The sequence below is a fragment of the Oikopleura dioica genome, chromosome PAR (assembly GCF_907165135.1).
Source record: "Oikopleura dioica chromosome PAR, OKI2018_I68_1.0, whole genome shotgun sequence".
NCBI lineage: Eukaryota > Metazoa > Chordata > Appendicularia > Copelata > Oikopleuridae > Oikopleura > Oikopleura dioica.
The window spans coordinates 855,800-878,720 of NC_137293.1; the positions used below are offsets into that span (position 1 = coordinate 855,800).

The following is a 22,921-nucleotide window of genomic DNA, read 5'->3' on the forward strand; positions in this document are numbered from 1 at the left end:
GACAGAGTAAGACAAAGGGGCCCCAAGAATGGATGGCTCCTTGGGGGTCAGACCCTTAGGTAGTAGTAGGGGCCTATCATTCGAGCTGCCCCTAACCCTTAAGTTAAGGGCCTCAACCTAACCCAGGGAGCTACGCGGCGTAGCCTACGCCCCCGGGACCCCCCACCTAGGGCCTCAAACAGGGGCTTCGCCCCCCGGACCCCCCGTTAAGAGTTCCAAGACCCTAACCCTCACCAATAGCCCAGGTTATTGGATGGCTCGAATGATAACCCCTCTTTACGCTTTTGGCTAGGGTTTAGAATCTTGATTTCAGATAAGGGGAAGGTGCTTGATATAAATGCTAAAGAAATGTTCTTTCTCAATATACAAAATGATGTTCATCGCTGATAATTATCAGATTAAAACAAGATATAGACCATATCATATAGTTGAAACATGTTTCGGAGAGGTACGCTTTGCGAAGAAAAAGTGTAACCTTGATGTAATAAAACCCGATTACTGAGCATAGATGTACGAAAGACTCAGCAAGGCGGTACAATTTTCAGAGGATTTTTGAAGAATCTTCTCGAGTATTTTAAGCGAACTTAATTAAGAAATTTAGATAGGGCTTTATAATTAAAATGATTCACCTCGATATATAGCCAAGTTGATAAGAAACATAAGCAAGAATATTCTGAGTTGTTGAGCTTGTTATTCCGACTTCTGAATCGATGAGAATTGACGTCTTTGATCGGATCTTTTACAAATAAAAAAAACAAGGCAATTTATATACAATGCAGCGGATGAATTGATCAATCAAAAATTCTCCTTTTCAAATTGACAAATTTTCAAGATGCGTTCCTGGAGATCATTGTGAATCGCGTGGAGAATTCCTTCATGATGCTCGATGCATTTTGGGTGACGATTATTGAGATTCAAGAGCTGAGAAAAAAGTGACTTCATTTCTCTGAAATTCTGTTTTTTCCAATTTTCAATCCCTCTTCCTTTCAATTTTCGCCGGAGGTCAAGTTCTATGAAGGTTTTCTCCTATAACATTATTTGACGTTATTTTTGGTCTTATGTTGATGAAATTCCCGAACCCTATCGAAGGTTGATCTTTTTATAGCTGATCCTCCTTTAATAAGAAAATATAATAGAAATTGTTCATAAGACGCAATGGCCCATTCCGAATGGGTAGTAGGGGGTTATCATTCAAGCTGCCCCTAACCCTAAACCTAGACCAGGGATTCGCCCTCAGACCCCCTTAAGAGTTCCCAGTCTCTAACCCTACCCAATAGCCCAGATTCTAGAAATATTGGACGGCTCGAATCATAGGCTCGAATAATAGCCTTTCTCAACGACGCAATGACTTTGAGTGAGTAAGATTTTGAGTGACAAGTTGTCAAAGTTACTTACTTTCTTTCCCAGTAACATTTGATTATCAGGAAGTCTGCCTTTCAAAAAGAGCTCATCTTGTATAACAAGGTAATGGTTGTTTGAAGGCATCTTCCACGTGCCAAAAGTCCCAGCTTCAAAATCCAAGAACTGTCAAATTCAGAGAACGTTACACATCTTTCTCTCTACCCCCTTCTTTTCTGCCGGCTCCGTCCATCAAAAAACGCCAAGAGATGGCGCTACGCTGATAAGTTCACGCTGAACCTTGCTATAAAAAGGACGTTTCTAGGTAGAAAAACTTATTCTTTTCAAGACCCTCGAAAACATCTTCTTTCAACAATGAATTTTTCCATTCTTCTGTCAATTTTAACCACATTAGTCGCTGGAAACCACCACCGCGATTTCGCTTCACACCGGAGTTTGCCAAAACAGCTGAGCCAAGTTGCCAGAGCTCGAACTCAACGATCCTTGCTTAACAAATATGCATACCAGCAACCAATTCAGCGCAGGCTTCCCCGAAACTTCAGAATGCTCATGAACAGACTGTGATAAAGGCGTCTGGACAACCAGGATTCCACAGCAAGAAAACACGATTAGAAGAATCGATTGCCTGAGATCGTTCAAATATTTTACTGCAATATTATGAAATGTCTATTTTGTTTGCTTTTTCCGTTCGCCCCTTTTAAACTGCTTTTTCACTTATAATAATAAAATGCAAAAAACAAAATATCGTCCATAAAAGGGGTAGTCATCAGAGCCTTAGATGAGATGTCTAGAATTTTGGCGATAAGAGTTAGGGACTTAAAGCTCTTAGCGAAGAGCATGGGTTACTTCGCCCCGATGGGGCAGGGGTAGCACCTGGTTTTGAGTAAGAGACTTATCCTTCTTAGGAATAGGAGCCCTCCTATCATTTTTTCCGCAATATTTTTCTTGAAGCTTTACGTGAGTCCATACGTATATGTTTTATGCTTTTTATGTGTATAACAATTCGCACTTATTTTACACCCAGATGAGCACGCTATAATATAATCGAACGTCCCCTAGTATCTTCGAATATAATTTTACGCTTCACAAGAAATTCTATGTATAAACATGTTTTTAATTGGTGGCTATCATTCATATTTTTTTACACATTTTTCTATCGCCCAATTTTATGCATGATAAAATTTCATCATCACAATATAAAGCTCGATTCATATTCATGTTTATTTTATTTATTTCGACTTGAAAACAGATCGCAGTACATTTAAAACGCTCATTCAAAGAAAGGTCAAAGGATTGAGCTGCCATTTCCCGACTCAAGTGGAGATTAGATGAGATGCGTCAGTATTCGAGTTCACAAATCCTTCGAAAGATGTTCTGTGTGACAGTTTCCGCCGGCTAGAAATAGCTTTTTCAATCGTAAAAGAAGAATAAACGAACCCATATTGAACTTGGATCTGCGCTCTTTCCGCGTATTTTCGATGAATATTCAGCGCAGAAACTGAAAAGTTGTTTTATTAATTAATTAAATAATTGACCCGCTTACCTCCAATAAGACCGACTGCAATTAGAGCTCCGAAAATGCCGATTGTAATGTTAATTGCTCTTTGCCGATCTTTCAAAGCAAGATAATTGTCGATTTCTTTGTAGAAACATTCATCTTTTGGCCTTAAATAAACATAATTGGACACTTATCCAATCAATTGTTGCTGAATCGATGTATTTTAAGACACTAACGGGTCGGCGCAGGTCGGAATCGGCGCTTGAAACCAAGCCATTTGTCCACACCAGCAATTCGGATCGGTTCTGAAACATTCGCAGTAGTCGTTCCAGTGTTTCGAATCCTCAGGGCAATGAGCTCCGATATCCTGACTATGCTCCAGCGCTGCAGAGGAATCGAGATCGTTGTCATACAGCCATGCTCCGGAGCTTGATTGTCGATAAATCACTCGAGTGTAGTTTCCATCTGTGTCGTTGAAGAACCAAACGTCTTTTTCGGCTAGTTTTGTCAAGGTGACGTTTTTCTGAAAATTTGACGTCTGAGTCAGCACTGACGAAATTTGTAAAATTACTAGAGTTTTGTCGGGATTCTCAGGATTATACGTGACATTAATTTTATGACAGCAGCCAGCGTGTACGCACGATATACTCATGCGGGAAGCGCTCAGGGCTCCATCTTCGTCGAAAAGAGCGGCTGGCCGCCAGTTAGGAGCTGAATCAGTCGAAGAATCCTTTTCGTTTCCAAGATAGAACCACTTGTTAACATCGCCGGGACATTCACTTGTTCCCTCTTCAAGTTAGTTTAGTTGGAAGAATATTTTTTTAAGAAGTTCTTTACCTCCATAAATCATCGCATTTGTATCATTCAAGACATCCGAAACATGCCAATTTTGCATCTTGCTACAAATCAACTTGTTTATTTTCTTGACGGAAAAGATTTCTTACTCTGAGAAGAAGAGGTAGAATTTTTGTCGTTGCAGTTGTTGGAGTCTTTTTCGTAAATCATTCGATCATTCAGTTTAAGCGCTTTTCGCAGGGTGTATTTATCATGTTGGTGGACTACTTCGCTCGTTACTAAAATTATTTTAATTTAATTCTGAAATGAAGAAAACATGGAAAAAGAACTTTAAGCTTAAGGGGGTCCCAAACGATTTTTCCGAAATGAGCCATTTTCAAACGGCGCTCACGGCGTCACGGACTTAGATTTTTCAAAAATTATTTTTCGTTTAACTAGATCATTCTTAGATCTAGTGAAGCGTGTCTCAAATTTTTTAATCCAATCACATTCGGCGCTAGAGCGCTGAGAAGGTAACCATCTCGCGCAAAATCGCGTTTTTGGGTACTTTTTGAACGAGATTTACTCCAAAAATTTAGGAAACAATTTATTTCTTTCCTATGGTTTCTAAAAGGTCTAACGCTAATCTAGTGAAGCGTATCTCAGTTTTCAAATTCCAAAAATGATAATGTAACGAAGACGATCAAAATAATGTACGATTTTGAAATTTCAACCATGCGAATTGCCTTCCGGGCATTACCCAAACCCATATTTTCGGGCATAAATAGAAAGTTGAGCTCATAGCCTTTCTAAAAATGTGCCATATTCGTACTTTAGACAACTGTAAATAAGGGTTGATTTTTTAATTTCCATGCAAATACATCAAAATTGGCCACTTCAAGGTCAATTTTGGACACTTTTCTAAAACAATCGAAAAAAGCTAGAGACCTTTTTTGAAGCTTTTTGCATGAGGAATTCAAATCTGAAGAGTAAAATCTAGAATTCGAAAAATCTAAAAATCGTGGGGACCCCTTAATAAGCGTTTTGATATCTAATTAAAAGCCGCGAAGCGGCTTCGCCAAAATTACTATTTTAGTTTATTTTTTGGGTTTACGCGAAGCCGCTTCGCGGCTCTGTTTATAGAAAAGCCGCTACGCGGCTTTTATTGATACTCTTTCAAAAGTTGACTCAGGTTTCAGGGGAAGCCTGAGTCAGGACAATTCATCAAAGAGCAAACCTGAATAACTGCCGACTGCTTCTGGAAACTTCATTCCGATCCCGTCCTTAGCCGTAACCTTGATTTCCATTTTCTTGCAACAATCGCCCATATTGTAAACAAAACTGGTGCCAGTGTGGTCGCTTCGAAAATGCGTCTTGGCGCATTGAGGGGGTGACGTTTTAATCCATTTTGCGCCACCGCAACGGGATGTGGAAAGATTGTGGAGGGTCGGATCGCAGATACTGAACCAGGAGACGATTTGGTTGGGGCACAAAGCGTCGCTGATTGGTGTGTGCTGGAGTCGCTCTTCTGGATCCAAACTTGGGCCCATGGTCCATCTTGGGCTGAAGCTGATTTTTCTGTCGACGTAGATGTAGTAGGAAAGGCCTTCTTCCTTGCATGCGACGTATTCGTAGACGGTCGAGTTCACTTTGGTGAATTTTGCCACTCGATTGCTGTAGTCGCCATTGCAAGTTTGAAAAGTGTAGCGATGGTAGAGCTCCTCGCAGCAAGAACTTGTGAGGCTTTGGCGAGAAGTCGGCGCGGCAATTTCAAAATGCTCCTCTCTTCCGCACGAGCAAGTCGATTGCTTGTAGCAGGGACATCTGTAGAGCCACTTGTTGTAGTAATTCGGGCATTTTGAGGGCTTGTCGGCGTGGGCTCGGGTGAGATTTATATCCATAGGCGGGCTGGTGTCTGGAGAGTTTTCGGGGCGGATTTCCAGGTAGTGCTCGTAATAAGTCCAGTTGAACTTGCCGAGCTCTTCCACTGCCTGCCCAACGAGGGAGAGAGTATAATTGACTGTAAAACGGGCTCAAAAGAAGAAAAAAATTGAAAAAAATTTTTTATAATTTTTACTCATTCTTTTCTCAAATTTCAAATGATATTTCTGAGCCGTGACTGTAACTGTACCCACGCCATGATCCGTTAGCGTTTGTTGTCCCTTATTTTCATAGTAAGTATTGTTTATCTGTCTGAAAGCATTCAAAACAGTCTGATCCTGTCTTCCAACTTTGAAATAGACGACTTCTGGACATGAACTCTCTACTATTGTTGAAAAAATAGAAAATAAGACAAAGTTCTTCATATTTCAAAAAAATGATTCTGAAAAAAAATGTCCGGGAAAAGAAAATTCTTCGCAAAGAAACTGTATTTATTTTTGGCCGGAAAAATAACGGATTGTAAGAATTTCGCTCCTGTTTTGATAACTTCGTTTGCTGCAGGAAATCGGTTGCTTGTTTCCAATGACTTTAAAATAAAAAAAACAGATGGTAAATTCAACGGATAGAGACTTCCCAGGTAAGTTTCAGGTACCTCAGGGTTAGGGTTAGGGCTAGGCCCACAGGGTACGAGATGACTCCCTACCATCAATAGTGAAAATGATCATCAGCTTCTGGGGTTTCTAAAACTATATTATGTCTACCCTTCTAAGCTAGGAAAAAGCTCAGTTATGAGTGATTTTCCCTAGTTATGCCAGGGTTGTGACTAACCCACTTTCCTGATTTCCTATCCCAGGTGTGGGAAAAGGGCTGTAATTGATTGCTTCATAAAAAGCAATAATTGAAGGAAAACTAATTCAATAAACTAAAGTTATCCTGAGTTCGTGAAAATTTTCAAACGGTTTCGATCAAAAAGTATTATCAACCAAAACGGCTCTATTACGGAGATAACAGGATATCGCCTCGTCTAAATTTAGCTGCCAGAGAAGTCTGAAAGAGGCGGTACTTGAAAGGAGAAAATTTAAATTTTGGCGTGAAAAAGGTTAAATTTGACATTTCTTCAATTTTAAGCGCGGCCTTTTTGCGAATTTGACAAACCAAGGGATCACAAACAGAGATTGATTACAAGCAGGAAAGGATTAGGGCGACCGTTGGTTTCGTAGACGATTTTTTGCGGTAAGTCACAAATTCCACAATACGAAGATTTATTGCAAAGAAAAACAGAACATTCGAGTTTTCAACATTGAGAGAAAAACCAAGTTCAATTAAAAGAAGCTGATATGAAAAGGTAACTTCAATTTTTTGGCATTTTCGGGATTTTTATGTTAGATTTTTTGAATATTTTTGGAAAAAAAATGATAAAAATCGTCCAAAAATTACCAAAAAAATTTTTTAAAATCGCGGTTTTTCCCGATTATTTATTTTATTTGTCGAAAAATCGCGTATTTTCATCCAAAATTTCGCGTTCAAGGCGCATTGATTACGGAGATTAACAAATTAGAGTGACCCTGTCAGTTAGGTTCCTCAAAATTACACGCGTCGGTTTCGTAATCCATCAGAAACGGACTCGTTTTGGTTTCAACAAAAGGGAGAATGCAGAAAGAACCAGTTGAGGTTGCTCTTTTTCTTATCTTCGAATTTTCGGATTTTCAAATTTCCTGATTAAACCCGCAAGAAGGCTCAAATACCAATGTAAGAGCAAAAAGAAAGCTTATAAAGCCCACAGTCTGTAGGCCACAGAGCTGATAAGGCGACTGATAAGGCTGATTCTAGAGAAACAAAGATAAAGAAATCTCAAACAACGTTTACTTACCCTCTGTGCTGTGGCTAAGAGAAGGATTATGTCAAAAAAAACATTGTTTTTTGAATAATTTTGGCTTTTTTGCGAGACTTTTTTTTTTTCGAGCATTGTTTCAATTTTTGGAATTTAAGGACTCATCTCTTATGAAAAATATTTTTCAAAAAGCCCTCAATCTTTCCCGCAAAGTCTATTTTTCTTCCTCTTTTTCTTCAACCTTACATTGTACTTTAGGACAATGAAGAGCTTTCAGAACACTGGCTTTGCGGCACTTTTGATTTTTTGCATCTCGTTTTTGTTTCTTGGAAGCTTGTTTATTCCGAAGAACGAAAAGGATGAGAATTTTCAGGTGATGATAGAAGAGATTTGGGAAGATCAAAATGAGATTCTCTCGATTTTGACGGAAGAGAATTTTTATCAGAAGCAAAAAGAGAGACAGGCGAAAATCATAAGAGAAGAAAATCAAGAAGAAAATGAACAGGCTTATTGCGAGCTGAATATCCAGCCCTCAATTGAGAAGAAAATCGAGCCAAAGTACAACCTTAGCCCGGAAAGATTCCTGACCGCATTTGTCTCTCGAGGCCCAAACAACCAGATTTACTCGCTGAGAGAAACCATCTTCATTGCCCTCGCTTTGAATAGGACGCTGATTTTGCCGCCCTTTTTCAAACACGACCGTGGCGATCCGACTTCGAACGGATCAAACACGGCTGTGGTCGATTTTGACCAAAGGGTTGACATTGAAAAACTAAGAGAGCTGATTCCAGGAACGGATTTTTAAAATTAAAATTAAAATTAAAATTAAAATTAAAATTAAAATTAAAATTAAAATTAAAATTAAAATTAAAATTAAAATTAAAATTAAAATTAAAATTAAAATTAAAATTAAAATTAAAATTAAAATTAAAATTAAAATTAAAATTAAAATTAAAATTAAAATTAAAATTAAAATTAAAATTAAAATTAAAATTGATCCTTTCGATAGTCATTCTCACAAAAGATGCATCGAGCGTCTGCCCAAATGGGTTAGGAAAAATCTTCCGGGCTCAAAAAATCTGTCTTTTCGACGAAAACCCTCCTCGACTCTCTGCCACCCAGGAGGAAATGAATCTTCCAGTGAATTTCGAAACTGAAAACATCTGCCATCACAAAACTCAGCAGGATAAAATCGTCCCCAATCGGGAGGACATCGACGCGGCTTTTGGAGAAGGTTTTGGGAAAGAGAAAAATCTTGCGATAAAACGGGTTTTGAGGATGAACAACAAGGACTTGATTCGCGGACTCTTTCAGAAAGAGAAGGACACAGTTTGTGCGGCGACGGGATTTCCCTACGAAAGTGTGCAAATCATGAATTTGATCAAACATGACGATGAGGCTGGAAATCTTGCTAGGGAAATTATACAGTAAGGCTTACTGAGTAAGCTATACATGTATAAGTTTGATAAAGACAATTCAAATAACTGATTTCATTACTATATCATATGAGTTCGTAATTTATTTGCAGAAGAAATTTGGCTTAACGTTTTCGGAAAAAATTTCCATCATCAGAATCGCTTCCTTTTTGCTGGAACCAGAAAAACAAAATTATAAAATAAAAAATAATGAACAGTTAAAAGCATTTATAAGCCGTTTATTGTTCGTTTTTCTTCATTATTGTTTCACTTTAGAAATAATAATTTTTGATAAAAACCCGCTCTCTGCATCAATTTTATTCTGCTATCGCAGCTGCAGACTTTCTGGAGTCAATCGACACCCATCAGATGTTTTCGATAAACTAATCTACTGTAAATTATCTACTGATTATCTCAATACTTTTTCCATACTTACTTGAACAAATTAAGTTATAATTTTCTGGGATTTCAAACATATTTCAGATACACTGAGCGACCAAAACACATTCAAAATCTCGTCCAAAAATTTATCGAAAAATTCGCCGGGGAAAAAGAAGACCCTCATTTCATGGCGATCCACTGGAGATACGACGAAAAGGACTGGAAAGATGAGCAGTGCAGGCGGAAACCGGACTTCAAAATTTGCAAGGACTTTGAGATAATGCGAGATCCGGAGAAACTGTCCGATGAAATAGAGAGCTACTTGTCCAGCCTTGAAGAGAAATTCGACTTCATCTACATCGCCGCTCCTCCATCAGAGCTCGCGCTCATCGAGGGCGTCGGCAAATCCTTCGCTCGGAAAGGACTCATTCCGATCGTTTCTCAAGTCGAAATGGACCAGCTGATGCGAGAAGAATTTGAAGCTTCTTGTGGCGAAAAGTTCAAAAGCCTGCGATACGAAATACTATCAATGCTAGACAGTGAAATTTGTACAGTTGCGCCGGTCTTTTATTATTCTATCATGTCGAGTTATTCGATGAATATTCAGCAAGAAAGATTCGTTAGGTTCAAAAATGGCGCGACGAGATTCGTAAGTTGCGATTTCCAGAATAAAATTCTACTCCCGTGTAACAATTTTAGGGTAGGGTGGGTTGCGTCATTTCAGCGCTGCGCTCCCGGTACAATACCTACCACACTGCCCGCAGCGAGCGTAAAATCCAATAGAGATGGCGCTTTTTGAGAAAGGCGCTTGCTGCGGGCAGTGTGGTAGGTATTGTACCGGGAGCGCAGCGCTGAAATGACGCAACCCACCCTACCCTAAAATTGTTACAAGGGAGTAGCTCCTCTTTTCAGAACGGCGACTTATTTGGTGATTCAAGATATGCTCAAATCCACTAGCCTTCAGAAAAAAACTTACCTTTTGATGAAAAATCCAATTGGAAAAAAAAAACTCATCATTTCTTCAAAACTTAGAATATCTTTTATTATTTTCTACTGCTTACCCTCATGATCTTTATATAAATGAAAAAAGAACACGCCCATTTTGTTGACTCAAATCTTGCAAATCAACTTTTCTTATTCAAATACAGAGAAAAAATGAATGAAACAGGTTTTTTACCAGATGATATCTGGGAGAAAACGTTTATCTTGAGAGGATTACTTTATCTCGTCACGCCCAGGTACTGCTTTTTAATGAGAAAGGAAATTAAAAAAAGTATTATCTGAATGTCTGATTATTAGTTTTTTTGTCGAGACAAAGCCGATTCATCGAAAATTCTAATTGATTTTTTCAAGTTGAGTGAATATCAGAAAATCATGCTAATTGTAGTGAAACGAGTCCGAAAACGCTTGATGATGTTCCTGATGTTGTGGCGATGGTCATTCCTTACTTTTTCTTCTTCATTGTTCTTGAAGGAATTATTTGTCAATTCAGGCATTGGTTTTTTCTCGGCTAAGATGGGATAGTTGTTCCTGATTTTTCCTTTTTAGCCCTTTTTTCTGGAAAAAAACCTGGATAAAGATGGACCAAGGGTCGATTTCGATTCAACGACAGTCTGGCTTCCATGTCGCATGCAACCTGCTTGCGCGTTTTTGAGCTTATTGGAGAAGTCGCAATCGAGTACCACATGTACATCCTTGCTTACGAAAAGTTCCACTTCTTCGAATTCGACCCAGAAAGCAAGACGACTTGGATTCTGGCGCTGCTTGGCGCGGATCTTTCTTATTACTGGGCGCATCGGGCGATGCATGAAGTCAATTTGATGTGGAGTGCGCATCAAGTTCATCACAGGAAAAATGCTCAAAAAGAACTGGCCAGTACGGGGATCGAACCCGCGACATTCGCGTTATTAGCACGACGCTCTAACCAACTGAGCTAACCGGCCTCTGCCCTCGGGCGCGTGAACTAGAGTTGTGAAAATTGAAAACTAAGCCGGCAAGAATATTCTTCTATGAAAGAAAATGAGCGTCAAGAAGTGTTTTGGCTCATTATATTCGACCGGCAAACATCTTGTTTCTCACAAATAAGTCTTGCTCAAATTTGATGAAATCATGTCATGAGAACATTGCCGTATATAATGAGCTACTTATGAGTATTTAACAAAGCGGCGAAGATTATAATCTTTCGATGGGAATGCGCCAAAGTATATTTCAACGATACACAAGCTGGCCGTTTTACATTCCGATGAGGGTTCCCAAGTCGATAAGAACCGGCCTCTTTCAAAAATAACGCGTAATTTAATTGGTTACTTCCCCGGTTTGTAATCGCGTTATCTTTCATCATAGGATCTTCATAAAATTGTCAATCAAGAAAGATACTTGTCGATCAAACCTTTGTGTACTTTCCCCTGTGAACCCAAATTTCGCTTGCTCTTTTCGGAATTCCGCCGCAATCGTTCATCATGCACCACGGAATGGGCCTCCTCTATCAATTCTGGATTCACACAGAACTCGTTGATGGACTTGGAGACTTTTGAACTATTTTCTCAACGTCCCAAAACACCATCAAGTCCATCATGGGAGAAATCCATATTGCATTGACAAAAACTACGGCGCTTGCTTGATCATTTGGGACAGAATGTTTGGCACTTTTGCGGATAGAGATGCTGACCGAGGTTTGTCTCTAGAAAGAAATTTCTTCAAACGCAAAATTTAGATTACAAGGATGAAAAAATCGCCTACGGACTCATTCCACCAGTCAATTCTTTTGAATATTTCACGGTTCAATTTCATTCACTCAAAAAGGTAAGACTTCTTTCTGAAAAAAAACTTGATTTTTCTAGCTAATCATTCGATTCTTCAAAACCCCCGAAGTCATCAACAAGCTAAAAGTGCTCTTCTACGGGCCAGGGTGGAACCCGAAGGACAACATTCGCCTTGGGGATCCCGCCAAGCTCCCGAAGATTCACAAAGGAGATGAGAAAAAATTTCACGACCCGGAAGTTTCTTCATTTTTGGGTCTTTACGGACTCCTTCAAATGGCACTGACGGGTAAGTTGAATGGTAAAACTATTGATAAAGAAATTTTAGCACTGGTTCTTGACCATTTTCTGAATTTGAAAACGAATGAATATTCATTTGCGTTGAATATGACGACGATAATTTGGATATTTTGGTCTATGTGCTCTGTTGGAATCATGATGGAAGGAGTCACGACTTTCATGGAAATCATGAGGGTCGCCCTTACTTCTTGGTATTTCTATGACTCTGAGACCTTTCCAGAGCGAAAACAGTAAGTTTTTCTCTTCAAAAATATCCCCAAAGCTTTTTTTAAGACTTCCAATCGACCTTTTCATCCCGTTTCTTCTGAGCTCCGTCGCTGCTGTTTTTCTCAAACTTCAAAAATCCACTTCAAATTCCGCTGTTCAGAAAATAAAGCCCTCATAAATTCTTGATTGCTTTTGACTCAATCACTTAGTTGAATTTCCACTTTTCTTGTATCCAGCTAAAAATGGTTACTTAGCAACGACTGCTGAGCCAAATTGTCCTCAAACAACAGTCAGAAATGACTTCCAGAAGATAGAATTGTGATTTCTGAAAAATAAAATTTGAGAGATAAGAAAGAAAAAGAGGAAGAAAAAGCTGACCAAATGGCTGAACAAACTTTGCCAACAGGAAAAACTTTTACTTTATCAACAACATTAGGTATTTATTTATTGAAGTATCTTAAAAATTTCACGAAGATCCTGGACTTTTTGCATCATTTTATTGCTAAAGAAAATTTATGCTTTCCAATTCACATGACAACTCCTTATAACGCCCCTTATCACCCTTAAATCTCAAAATCTAATCAACCAGGTCATCTAAAATCGACCCATTTACATCAGAAAAATATCTTTCTTGAACTTTTTCAAAGGAACGAACTATAAAATACCTCTAAAATGCAAATTACGCATTTATCCAAAACAATAAACGATAATTGGCATATCTGGAGCTCCAATTTATTCTATCTGTATGAACTTTTCCACATCATGGATTTTTAGATCAGAACCCCTTTTATGGTCCTATTTTGCCGTCAACAAAGCCACTTCAGAAAGACTCATTGCCATTTACGAAGGATATTGTTTATGATCCCGTCATAGGTAAGTTCATTATTTATATAACAATTCTACTCATTGTTTTCAAGGTTAAAAACCTCATCTTTAACTTCAGGTCGTCAAATCTTTGTCCAGCAAACTCCATGGGGACCGATTGCTACTGTACCCACTGTATTGCCCGCCCAGGTCGTCAACGTTACAGGTCCCGGTTGACACAACTGTACTTATGAGCAGTTACTGTATTGAATCGAAAATTTGATAAAGCTGAGTTCTGAACTCAAGGCAAACATAAACTTGTCAACCGGGCGCAAAAGGTAAATATCAGGCATTTGCTAGTTAAACAGGAAAACAATGATAAGATGCGTACAACGCCACTGTAAAAAAGCTGATCAATCACGTACCCACTTCCTCGGCGATTCTGCGAGATACCAAAGTTCTTGCGAGGAGACAGAAAGATGGACTCTATTATCCTGCTACGGTGGCTGATTATCAAGAAGGAAAAGGGCTCAAAATGAACAAAGTGATAAGCAGAAACGCGCCCTAGGGCAGTACGGCGAGTTGGTTAGGTTGATAAAGCGTTAGGATTTGTACCCAGACGCTGAGGGATCGAGTCCCGAATTACCCATTTTTTTGGTTTGGTTCGTTCTATTTTATGCGGGGTAGATAAGACAATTGATAAGAAGCAATATAAAGAATGCTCCATGCATCTCGAAACAAATATATTCTAGTAAAATGATTTCTTTATCAATTGAACCAGAATGATTTGTATCCTCCAGTGTTTTAAAATTTATTGATAAAATGAAACAGTGATTGCTTTAATCTACGAATTGCACAAATCCGAAACCGTTGGTTATGATTTTCTGAAAACTGATAATAAATGTTAAACTGTTAAAAACTGAAATCTGAGATTTCAAATCTCACCCTCCAAAATAATGGCCAGTACGGGGATCGAACCCGCGACATTCGCGTTATTAGCACGACGCTCTAACCAACTGAGCTAACCGGCCTCTGCCCCGGGCGTGCGCCCTAGAATTCATCAATTGAGCCTTCCTAAGGCAACATTTTCATCGTCGAGTTCGACAAAAGTACGTTCCCTCGCTCAGGATGCAAGAAACAGCTTCTTTTGACATGATCGCCATGGGCGATGCAATGCGCCATTCAGTCGGAGAAGGTGATTTCTGCTTGGCTCCGATTGAAGAGGGTCCTTCTGCGTACGTCGTTGGGAAGATTCAGTACGCAGATGAAATTGATGAGAACAAATTCCGAGTGCAATTCTTCGATAACAGGATTCGGGATGTTCCGATGGAAGATGTTTGCTGGATTCCTGATGTGTTGTATGACAGAGTTGTTGCAGAACTACGGTCTCCTAATGTGAGCCTGTCGAATTGTCCCTTATCATGCTTATTGTTTTCTAGGCTCGGGTTCAAACAATCGCCCAAGGAATGAACACCGGCGTCGAGTCGCACGCCGTCTACCACCCACTCGACATTTTCCTCAACGGAACTCCAAAATACACCCTTCCTGGATCTGGAGTTGTTCTTTCACCGAATGTTATCAGTAGAGTTTGGAACCCGATGTCGTATCAGGGTGTCAGATACATTCCGACGTATCCGGTTCCTTGGCTTCCGAACTTTTGGCCCCAAGACGTGACTATGTGGCCACAGTGTCTTCTGCCTTTTAGGAGGACTTTTGCCGCGGTGAATACGAATGAGAGGTAATTTTCGAATTTTTTTGATACTCATTTTTTGATCGTTACTGAATCGCAAAAGATGATTTTTCATCTTTTCTTCCTAGTAGTTAAAATTACTGTGATTCATTCGGACATCGAGTTTTAAAAATCCGGATTTTAAAGGGTAAATTTTAATTCTGGTTTTTAGACTTCCTGGCCTAAACATGTCCGTAAACGAACTAGATCAAAAAGTCAATTCAACTCTTGAAGGGAGCAAAACTGTAATGGAAAAAACTTCGGGCAGCTATCTCGACCGGATCAACTCTTTCCTAGAGGAAACAGAAAATGATGTCCTCAAAGATATTTTGGCGGACAAAAACGAGGGCGAATACGAAGTCGACGTGGATTTCAGCGCGCTCCCAAGCAAAGAAACATGCGATGTCGGCGAAAATACCGTATGTTTTCCCAAATAAACTGGTTCTCAGATTCCCTTTAGATCGTCTCGCTGAGGAACAGAATGTGCAAGAAACGCTGGAGAGCAAGAAAGCAGCCTGAGGAAAGAAAACCTTGGGTCAAATACTTCAGAACTCCGGATGAGGTACTTTCTTGCTCGAATTTTCGGCTATCAATGATTTCTTTTGAAGGAAATTCCGAGAAGCGTTTTCAACGACGGAACGTACAAAGAAAAAGAACGACCATATGGCTACTCTGATGATGATTACACACTTTGGCGACTTCGACAAAAAGTACAACACTCATAACTTCTTTTTCCTTTATGAAAAATTAAGCAAATAAGCACCCTGGAAAACTTGCATAAACAAAAAGCCGATTTCATTGCGAAAGAAACTGCTATGGTCCAGAGTGGCGAACAGACCTTGCTGAATAAGATTGAAAAATCGAGACAAAGAGTAAGAAAAACTTGACGATTCCTATTACTTTAATACCATACTTTCAGGTCGACAAGGCAAAAGGCACTTATGTCGCCTAAAAATCGTTTCCCAGAAAATAAACCGTTGCTTGAATTACAGTTCTGTAAATAAATTGCTCAAAAATTCAAAGTTGTTTAAAATTTATGCCTCTATATTTTCTTTATTTCTATTATGTTCTTCAGCACATTGCAGAAAATAATCATATTTTTGGAATAAATAGATTCCCACTCTTGATCCTCCATGGTTGATCATTCGACAGTGGATGAACCGCCATAGTTTCAGGCCATCACTGCAGAGCTTGTCGATCGCGTATTTCATAGAGTTCTTGTCGCAGGAGAGGAAGACGCCCCATTTTCTTGTGACGCGGGAGAGTTCTTTCAGGCTTTTGAAGTACAGTTCTCTAAAAAAATATGAAGCTCAATGGAGGATGGCTTTTATATGCCTGTGGGTATCTGTTTATTATATCAACCGTGACAAATAGTGAATTACAAAAACTTCAAGTTCATGTTGATTCATTTAAAAATAGGTTAATTCTGAATCCACTTTTTCGAGGTCTTGCTTCATTTTAAAATGGGGATGAAATAAACTCCGGCAGCATTAAAAAGGCGATGGAAATCACTGATGCAAAAAAGCTCGAACCAAAAATGTTCCGCCTGAATTCTCACCTCATATTCGTGCCAAGCATGACTTCCTTAATCCTCTTTCCAAAGGGCAAATCCGTCACAACCGAATCGATCGAATTATCCCTGAAAGGCAGATCTGTCGCGTCCATCATTCCAAAATTCAAATTCAACCGCTTCAAATTCAGCTTTTCTATCAGCTTGTCCAAATGGTCCTTGTTCAGCTCACATTTTCGCACTGCCGGGGCGAATAAATCGGTTCCGATGAAGAATGCTCGGTCTTGGCAGCTGACAGCTCCTTCGATTGAAAGAGAACCAGATCCGGCCATCGGATCGAGGACGATGTCGCCAAGGGAGATTTGCGCTTCTCTCAGCATTCCATGGCAAATTGTCGGCTGAATTTTGAATAAAGAAATCAATGAAGAAAACCACTAACCCGGAGTGTCGTGATTCCAAAATGAACGACATTCCTTCTGTGCAAACTTTCGTTCGTCAGCAACAAGTAGACCTGGATACTTTTACCCATCATAAACAGCATCAAGTGGCAGTTGAATTCGGTCAAGTTGAATTGCCACTTTGCCTTGTCGAAAACATGCCCACCAAAAATATTCGCACAGAGGCAACTCGTGATGCATTGTTTCTTCCCAACACGGTTTGCAGAGCATCGAAATCTTTAGACAAAGAATGAACGAAAAGGAAATCTTTCTCCGTCCTTACCTGATATCTTCATTCTTTAAATTATTCATGCCGACCTCTCTTTCCAGCGAAAAAGTGGCAGAAGCAAAGTCCGGACTCGACTTTTCAACCATGAAATCGCCATTTTCATCGACTTCCTTGAAAATCGCCTTTTTCGCTGAAGATTTTGACGATTTCTTGTGCTTAGAGCTTCGTTGTCGAACGTAAGGCTGGTTCTGCATCCAGATTTTTTCCACATAACTCCAGTTTATCTTTTTCGCAAGCTCTCCCAAAGCAACTCGCATTTTTTCTATAAAAAAACGTTTCCGTAAGAAAAATTCCTTTCATAATATATTTTCCTGGGCTTGTCAACCTGTGCAGATACTTGAGTCAGGGTCCTGAATAAACTTTTATAAAAAGCCGCAAAAAGGCTCTCCAAAAAAAAAGAAGCCGCGAAGCGACTTGCTGAGAAATAACGAGGCTTATTCAGGCTCATTCAGGTTCCTTACTCACTTTTCATCTATCTTCTTTCTTCTCAATCTTTGGCTTGCGCTTCGAAGGTTTTCTTTCGTCTAAAAACGCTATTTTTTGTTTTAAAAATTTTGCTTACCTTTCTTAATCGTCTCTTCTAAGTCTTTATTAAATTCTAGCAACGTCTTCATTCTTCCAGTTCGTTTCAGATATTTCTTGACCCATTTCAACTTACACTTGACTCTGCCCATTCTATATAAAACACAATCTTATCACGATGAAAAAATGATAAAACACGTAACGACCCTTTCGAAAGTCATCCGACTAAGAGATCCGACGACATACTAGTCAAATTTTTGATGCTGAAAAAGTTTGACCTGCACTAAGAAAATGACAAAAAAACATTAAACAAACTTTTGTATTTGTGTGGCAAATAATTTTTATTTGATGAATTGAGTAAGACAACAGTCAAAAGTGAATTTACAGTTTGATTTCAGGTTTTCTTAAAATCCCTTGAACTTATTCGGTGAACTTCTTTTCTATCATTTTCATGTGCCATCATGAGGAATTCTATTGAAATCGAGACGCTCAAAGGTCGATTCTTCAGCGTCTGCGGCCTCCGACGGAAAACATTTGGTCGGCGTTTGGAGGAGCCTAGAATGAAATCGTAAGTCGAGAAAGTGGGTGCTTCTTAGGAAGAAATGCTTCTGGGAAAGCTATTTGCCGGCTTATTTCAAAGCTAAGAATATAAATTGCGACAACTCAAAGCAATTGCGACATTTCAAATGCGTTACCGTTTACATAAATGCGTGTTTATTCTGAAAATATGAAGATAATAAACTTATAAAAAAGCGAATCAATTATCATGGACAAAATTAACGCATCCCTTTGAAAAGGCATTGCCATAAATTCAAAAGCCGGTTCTATAAAAAAACCATTCATCCTGTCAAATTGACCGACTTGTCAATCATCGAGTCTATTTTTACCTTCGGATGTTGGTACTTCTTTGCTCTTTCGTGGTTCCTATTTTCTGAAGGAATTTTATTCAGCCCGATCGCCTCTGCCGTGTCTTCCTCGATCGCCAAGTTCTCCGCGAGCGAAAGAGTCAAGTTCTTCATCTCTTCTTGTTTCTTTGTCCTTTCTCGTTCTGCTGCTTCAAGTCCTTGAGCAAGTCGTGAGTCTTGGTCGACATGGAGAGCTTTGACGTCGGTTTTGTTGCCCTTTCTTGTGACCAAGGCGAAGACGACTTTTCCGTCTTCTTTTGTGTCAGGGTCGATGGCCTTTTTCGCATTCATTGGGACATTCAGATCGGTGGCTTTTGCGGAACCCATTCCCTCGTCTGCTTTCATCATGTTTTCGAATTCCTTCACGAAATCGTCGTCTTCTTGGCATTCCTCGTATTTGTTCCCCTAGAATGAAAAGTAAAGCTTTCTTTCATTCCAATAAATCGTACCTTAGGGACTGTTATTTCATTTTCCGCTTCGGTCTGCGTGTCTGTATCGGTCACAGACTCGGAGAGCTGCTCGTCTTGTGAGTCTTCATCTCCTTCTGCTATCATTCCTAAGCCAGCATTTCCTTGATCATCATTCTTAAAAACTATGTCAGACATCTTGATTTACGTCGACTCACTAACCTGGTATCCCATTTGCTCTAGTTTCTCCATCGCTTCGGTTTCAATCTTCTCAATAGCCGCGCCTACCTCATCGAGTGTCTGAGGAATTTTTAGCTTGGGTCTCAGCGACTCGACGCAATCTTGAATGATGTGGTCCATTCCCAGGGGGAACGCTTGGTTGTGGATCGCGTACAGCTCTTTCTTGATAAGCCAGTAGCGGAGCAAGTACTTTTTTGATGATCAAAAAACTGAAAACAGCAACCAAATGCGGGTCTTTTTTCTGATCATTTCCTGAAGATAAATGTCCAATTTCTTCTTTGCCGAGCCTTTGTCAAAGAAACAACCACATGTTTCCAGCATTACTGTAGCTAGCCGAAGTCTGATGAGATTTTCTGGAGGGTCAAGTGGCGATACCATCGTCAGTGGATCGGGTGCTACGCCAAGGGTAATGAAGGAGTAAAGGGTTGTGAAGATGACATTTGAATCAACCATTTTGTAGTTGTACAGCTCGCCCAAGTATTTCACCTAAAACTCTTTAATAGAGCGATTCTTTTGGCAGAACTTTTTGTTAACCTGAATCAACCTTCTTTGGTTAAATCTTGGATCGGGAAACTCCATCGTAGCCTTGATATCTTCAAGTATATTGTCAACGACTTCGATCGCTTCCTCCTCGTGATAGCTCGACAATCCAGCGAGAACACTCGCAGCACAGTGAACGACTGAGAATTTAATATTGTATCCTTTCGATAAGACGCCAACGATAAATTCACGCATCTCAGGGTCTTTCCAGTTCATTTTTCGGAACTGCTTCAGAACGAAATCAACGTTTCTTTTGGACAAATGATCGTACAGTAGTCGGCAGCAGTATTCCTCGATTGCTGGTCGTTTTACGACTTCTCTCGTGCCTTCTACAGGCGGATTGCAGCAGTAGATCGCGTTGTCTAACTGCGCAAGAAGCCGCTGATCCAAGTTCTTCGAATTTTTCTTCCTTTTCAACTGCTCAAGAAGCAGTTTCGTCTTCTGATGTGAATCTGGTGATCGGAAAAGATATCTGCCAGCTGATTCTAGCAAGCCGCAGATCATTTCTATCGCGACAATTGAGAAATCAATGACGAGAATTTTCAGACAAGTAGTGGCTTCTGAACGAGAAATGAGACCGAACTTGGTAGCTTCGCCGATGTAGCGGGCGTTTTTGATTTTAACATCGAAGTGAACCTGGTCTTTCTTTCGAAGATGGTATCGGAAGTCCTGAGAATGTTCAGGAATTAGTTAACTAGAGCTATCCAGTCGGATCCGATCTTCGTTTCGGGCGACTTTGTTGAACCTAGGTCGGACAACCGCTGCTCAGATAGAAATAATTCTTTTGAACTAAGAACTTTCTAAAAACGCAACTAATAAATTCCAGCATGCTGGATGCATGAGAATCCGCTTTGATAAGCTTATCATGACGAATTTAAAACGCAAATAAGATTCTCATGATAGCAAGAACAATTATCTCTTGTCTGTGAGAAGTCGAAAACAACCAGTCTTTTTCTATATAAACCGAAATTCTTTCTTATTTCGACCATTTTCGAAGAGATACAAAAGTAAAAAGATTAGAGATCGAAAAAAGATTGGTGTCCTTGGAATTGAGAAAAAGAATTAATTCGAATTCAGGACTCACTCTTTTTCTGATCTTTTCTATCACAACCGACGTTTTAATGGAACATTTCCTTGAGCAGATAAGAGGCCAAATCATCCGGTACTTTTGGCGCACATTCGCCCAGCGATGCGGCAAGTCGGGTGAAGAAAGGGAGCAGATCGACTCTTCGGCGATCTACTTTCCAGATTTCTCGTGGAAGGCGCTTTCGATTAGCGGGGGTGTTGAGGTTTAGGAGGAATTCTTGAGCCGCCGAATCGACCAGTTCTCGGTTGTAGATTGTCATCAGGGATTTCATGTAAGCGTCGAATTCTTCTTTTGCTTTTTGGGCTATTTTTACCAGGATCATTCTGGGCAATTTTTGGTCGAACCAAAATAGAATTTTCAAGAGAATTTCGATGGTAATTTATTTTTATTTGCGTTCAATTTGGACGATATTTTTCGAAAAATTCTAAGGTAGCTTTTGGGTCGATTCAAAAATTGATTTGAGACCCGAAAAAAGGGCATAAAAAGCCCGACCTGAAAGTTCCTTCGGATCAATTTCTTCCTTATCATCCTCCAAATGATCGTCATCTCCAAAATCATCATCGCCGTACAGTTCCGACAGGCCTGCTGCAATTTCCTCTTGAATGTCCTGATCTGCCTTTCGCTTTCCTTTATCCTTGACGCCCGTTTTCTTCGGAATATGTTTCCCTCCTCTTTCTTTCTCGGAGTCTTTCCAGGCGTTCATTGGGACGAGGCTTTTCAGGTCCGGCAAAGAAGTGTAGAAAAGTCGTTGATCTTCATCTTCCCAGCAGTCGTCCATTTCGCAGTTTTCAATTCCCCGCTCTGGGTGATAAATATCGATGCTCATTTCTTTGTCCTCCGGGGAGTCTTCCGGCATATGAACAATCTCCAAGTCTAAGAGCTCTCCAAACGACTTGGCAAAGTCCGTCAGTTCTCTGACTTTTGATTGCTGATCGAGAAGGGCGGAGCGACGTTCTTCGTGAATTTCACCGCGCTGCTGGTAAATATGACGGTTCGTTTTCTCCATTTTCTTGAGCTTGTCAAATTGCGATTTGAGGCAGACATTGAGCTTCTCGAAGTAGTCAGTGAAGAGGGCGATGAAATGGTTCATCTTCTTTGGTTCGAAAACGGAAAGGACTGAAAATGAGAATAAAAGGGGGATTTCGACAGTTGCATTTGCAGAAAAAGAGCCGCGCTTTGCATAAAAGTATCAGAAAGAAAGAAAAGGGCTTACCTGGAAGATCTTGGTTTTGCTTTTTGCAAAGTTCCCTGATATTTGGCGGCACAATTCCGGCCACATCTTCTCCAATCGACTTCAACAGCGAAAGCACAACATTGATATGTTCAAACTTCTCCTTGTCCGACTCAATCAGCGCTTTGATCTCATGATGGAGGATTCCCAACCCTTGTTTGTCCATAAAAACGCCGAGGACAGTCAACTCGCAAATAATCTTTAAATCGTTTTTGTGCTTTGCTGGTTCGTCGGCGATTTTGGACAGAGTAAACTTTTTCTTGAACGAAGAAAACAGCGCTTCCATAAAATCCTCGTATCGTTGGTGAATTTTCTGGCAAAGGCTGACGACAGCATCGATATCGGCTGTTTTGAACTTCGCATCTGCAATCGCCGCCGCTGCTTCGGCGATGTATCGCCCGAAATTCAATCCAGCGAATTCCTTCTCAAGCGCTTCTTTTTGATTTTCTTTGATCGCCCCCAATTTCTTCACGAAAGCCGAGTTCTTTTTCACCGTCGAATCAAGCTTGCCTTTTGGCTTGTTTTTGTCGAAATTGGGATCAGCATTTTCTTCACGAGCAGCTTTTCTGGCATTCAGCCGGTCGGAAATATCAGTGAGAAGATTTTCTAGCAGCTTTTCTTCGTCAATTTTGTCTTTTGGCGCCTCTTCGCTGTCTTGGACCTCGGGAGAAGGATCATTTTCGGTCATCAATCTCAAATTTACCTTTATTGATCTACTAAGAATCTACTAGCCGCTAGCGGCTTCGTGAACAAAAGAAAGAAGCCGCGGGAAATCAAAATTCTGATTGAAAGGATTACTTTTGCGAAGCGGCAAG

The 22,921-nt window shown here is 40.0% G+C and overlaps 7 protein-coding genes and 2 non-coding genes across 9 annotated transcripts; 4 read left to right on the forward strand and 5 right to left on the reverse strand.

The window, feature by feature from the left end:
* Positions 1 to 2,580: 2,580 nt before the first annotated feature.
* LOC145704793 (uncharacterized) lies at positions 2,581 to 3,925 on the reverse strand. Its single transcript, XM_081782263.1, has 7 exons — positions 3,802 to 3,925; positions 3,695 to 3,756; positions 3,429 to 3,646; positions 3,094 to 3,380; positions 2,903 to 3,024; positions 2,797 to 2,857; positions 2,581 to 2,754 (listed from the first exon to the last, which is right to left on the reverse strand). The coding sequence occupies exons 2-7, from the start codon at positions 3,750 to 3,752 to the stop codon at positions 2,673 to 2,675; spliced, it is 828 nt and encodes a 275-aa protein (XP_081638389.1). The 5' UTR covers positions 3,753 to 3,756; positions 3,802 to 3,925; the 3' UTR covers positions 2,581 to 2,672.
* Positions 3,926 to 8,405: 4,480 nt separating this feature from the next.
* LOC145704791 (uncharacterized) lies at positions 8,406 to 10,223 on the forward strand. Its single transcript, XM_081782260.1, has 3 exons — positions 8,406 to 8,770; positions 9,242 to 9,788; positions 10,052 to 10,223. Exons 1-3 carry the CDS (start codon positions 8,472 to 8,474, stop codon positions 10,094 to 10,096), a joined length of 891 nt encoding a protein of 296 aa, XP_081638386.1. The 5' UTR covers positions 8,406 to 8,471; the 3' UTR covers positions 10,097 to 10,223.
* Positions 10,224 to 10,722: 499 nt separating this feature from the next.
* On the forward strand, positions 10,723 to 12,583 carry LOC145705985 (alkylglycerol monooxygenase-like). The gene is given in 7 exon segments (XM_081783490.1): positions 10,723 to 11,073; positions 11,563 to 11,667; positions 11,670 to 11,811; positions 11,853 to 11,941; positions 11,980 to 12,187; positions 12,227 to 12,428; positions 12,472 to 12,583. Coding segments are annotated over 7 exon segments (1,170 nt in total). The 5' UTR covers positions 10,723 to 10,761.
* Positions 11,009 to 11,082, reverse strand: TRNAI-AAU (transfer RNA isoleucine (anticodon AAU)). Its single transcript has one exon. It is a non-coding gene; the product is annotated as a tRNA-Ile (tRNA).
* Positions 12,584 to 12,708: 125 nt separating the features above from the next.
* Positions 12,709 to 13,777, forward strand: LOC145705987 (uncharacterized). Its single transcript, XM_081783494.1, has 4 exons — positions 12,709 to 12,841; positions 13,180 to 13,278; positions 13,349 to 13,435; positions 13,593 to 13,777. The coding sequence occupies exons 1-4, from the start codon at positions 12,787 to 12,789 to the stop codon at positions 13,775 to 13,777; spliced, it is 426 nt and encodes a 141-aa protein (XP_081639620.1). The 5' UTR covers positions 12,709 to 12,786.
* Positions 13,778 to 14,163: 386 nt separating this feature from the next.
* Positions 14,164 to 15,956, forward strand: LOC145704788 (uncharacterized). Its single transcript, XM_081782257.1, has 7 exons — positions 14,164 to 14,604; positions 14,649 to 14,947; positions 15,111 to 15,357; positions 15,399 to 15,500; positions 15,547 to 15,648; positions 15,691 to 15,810; positions 15,858 to 15,956. The coding sequence occupies exons 1-7, from the start codon at positions 14,338 to 14,340 to the stop codon at positions 15,888 to 15,890; spliced, it is 1,170 nt and encodes a 389-aa protein (XP_081638383.1). The 5' UTR covers positions 14,164 to 14,337; the 3' UTR covers positions 15,891 to 15,956.
* On the reverse strand, positions 14,167 to 14,240 carry TRNAI-AAU (transfer RNA isoleucine (anticodon AAU)). Its single transcript has one exon. It is a non-coding gene; the product is annotated as a tRNA-Ile (tRNA).
* Positions 15,957 to 15,971: 15 nt separating the features above from the next.
* Positions 15,972 to 17,851, reverse strand: LOC145704790 (tRNA (guanine(6)-N(2))-methyltransferase THUMP3-like). The gene is made up of 6 exons (XM_081782259.1): positions 17,737 to 17,851; positions 17,640 to 17,698; positions 17,169 to 17,436; positions 16,888 to 17,122; positions 16,497 to 16,846; positions 15,972 to 16,231 (listed from the first exon to the last, which is right to left on the reverse strand). The coding sequence occupies exons 2-6, from the start codon at positions 17,644 to 17,646 to the stop codon at positions 15,973 to 15,975; spliced, it is 1,119 nt and encodes a 372-aa protein (XP_081638385.1). The 5' UTR covers positions 17,647 to 17,698; positions 17,737 to 17,851; the 3' UTR covers position 15,972.
* A 177-nt stretch (positions 17,852 to 18,028) lies between these two features.
* Positions 18,029 to 22,804, reverse strand: LOC145704796 (regulator of nonsense transcripts 2-like). The gene is given in 8 exon segments (XM_081782267.1): positions 18,029 to 18,251; positions 18,584 to 19,006; positions 19,051 to 19,185; positions 19,231 to 19,734; positions 19,783 to 20,454; positions 20,919 to 21,169; positions 21,368 to 21,991; positions 22,089 to 22,804. Coding segments are annotated over 8 exon segments (3,366 nt in total). The 5' UTR covers positions 22,795 to 22,804; the 3' UTR covers positions 18,029 to 18,200.
* Between the last annotated feature and the right edge of the window lie 117 nt (positions 22,805 to 22,921).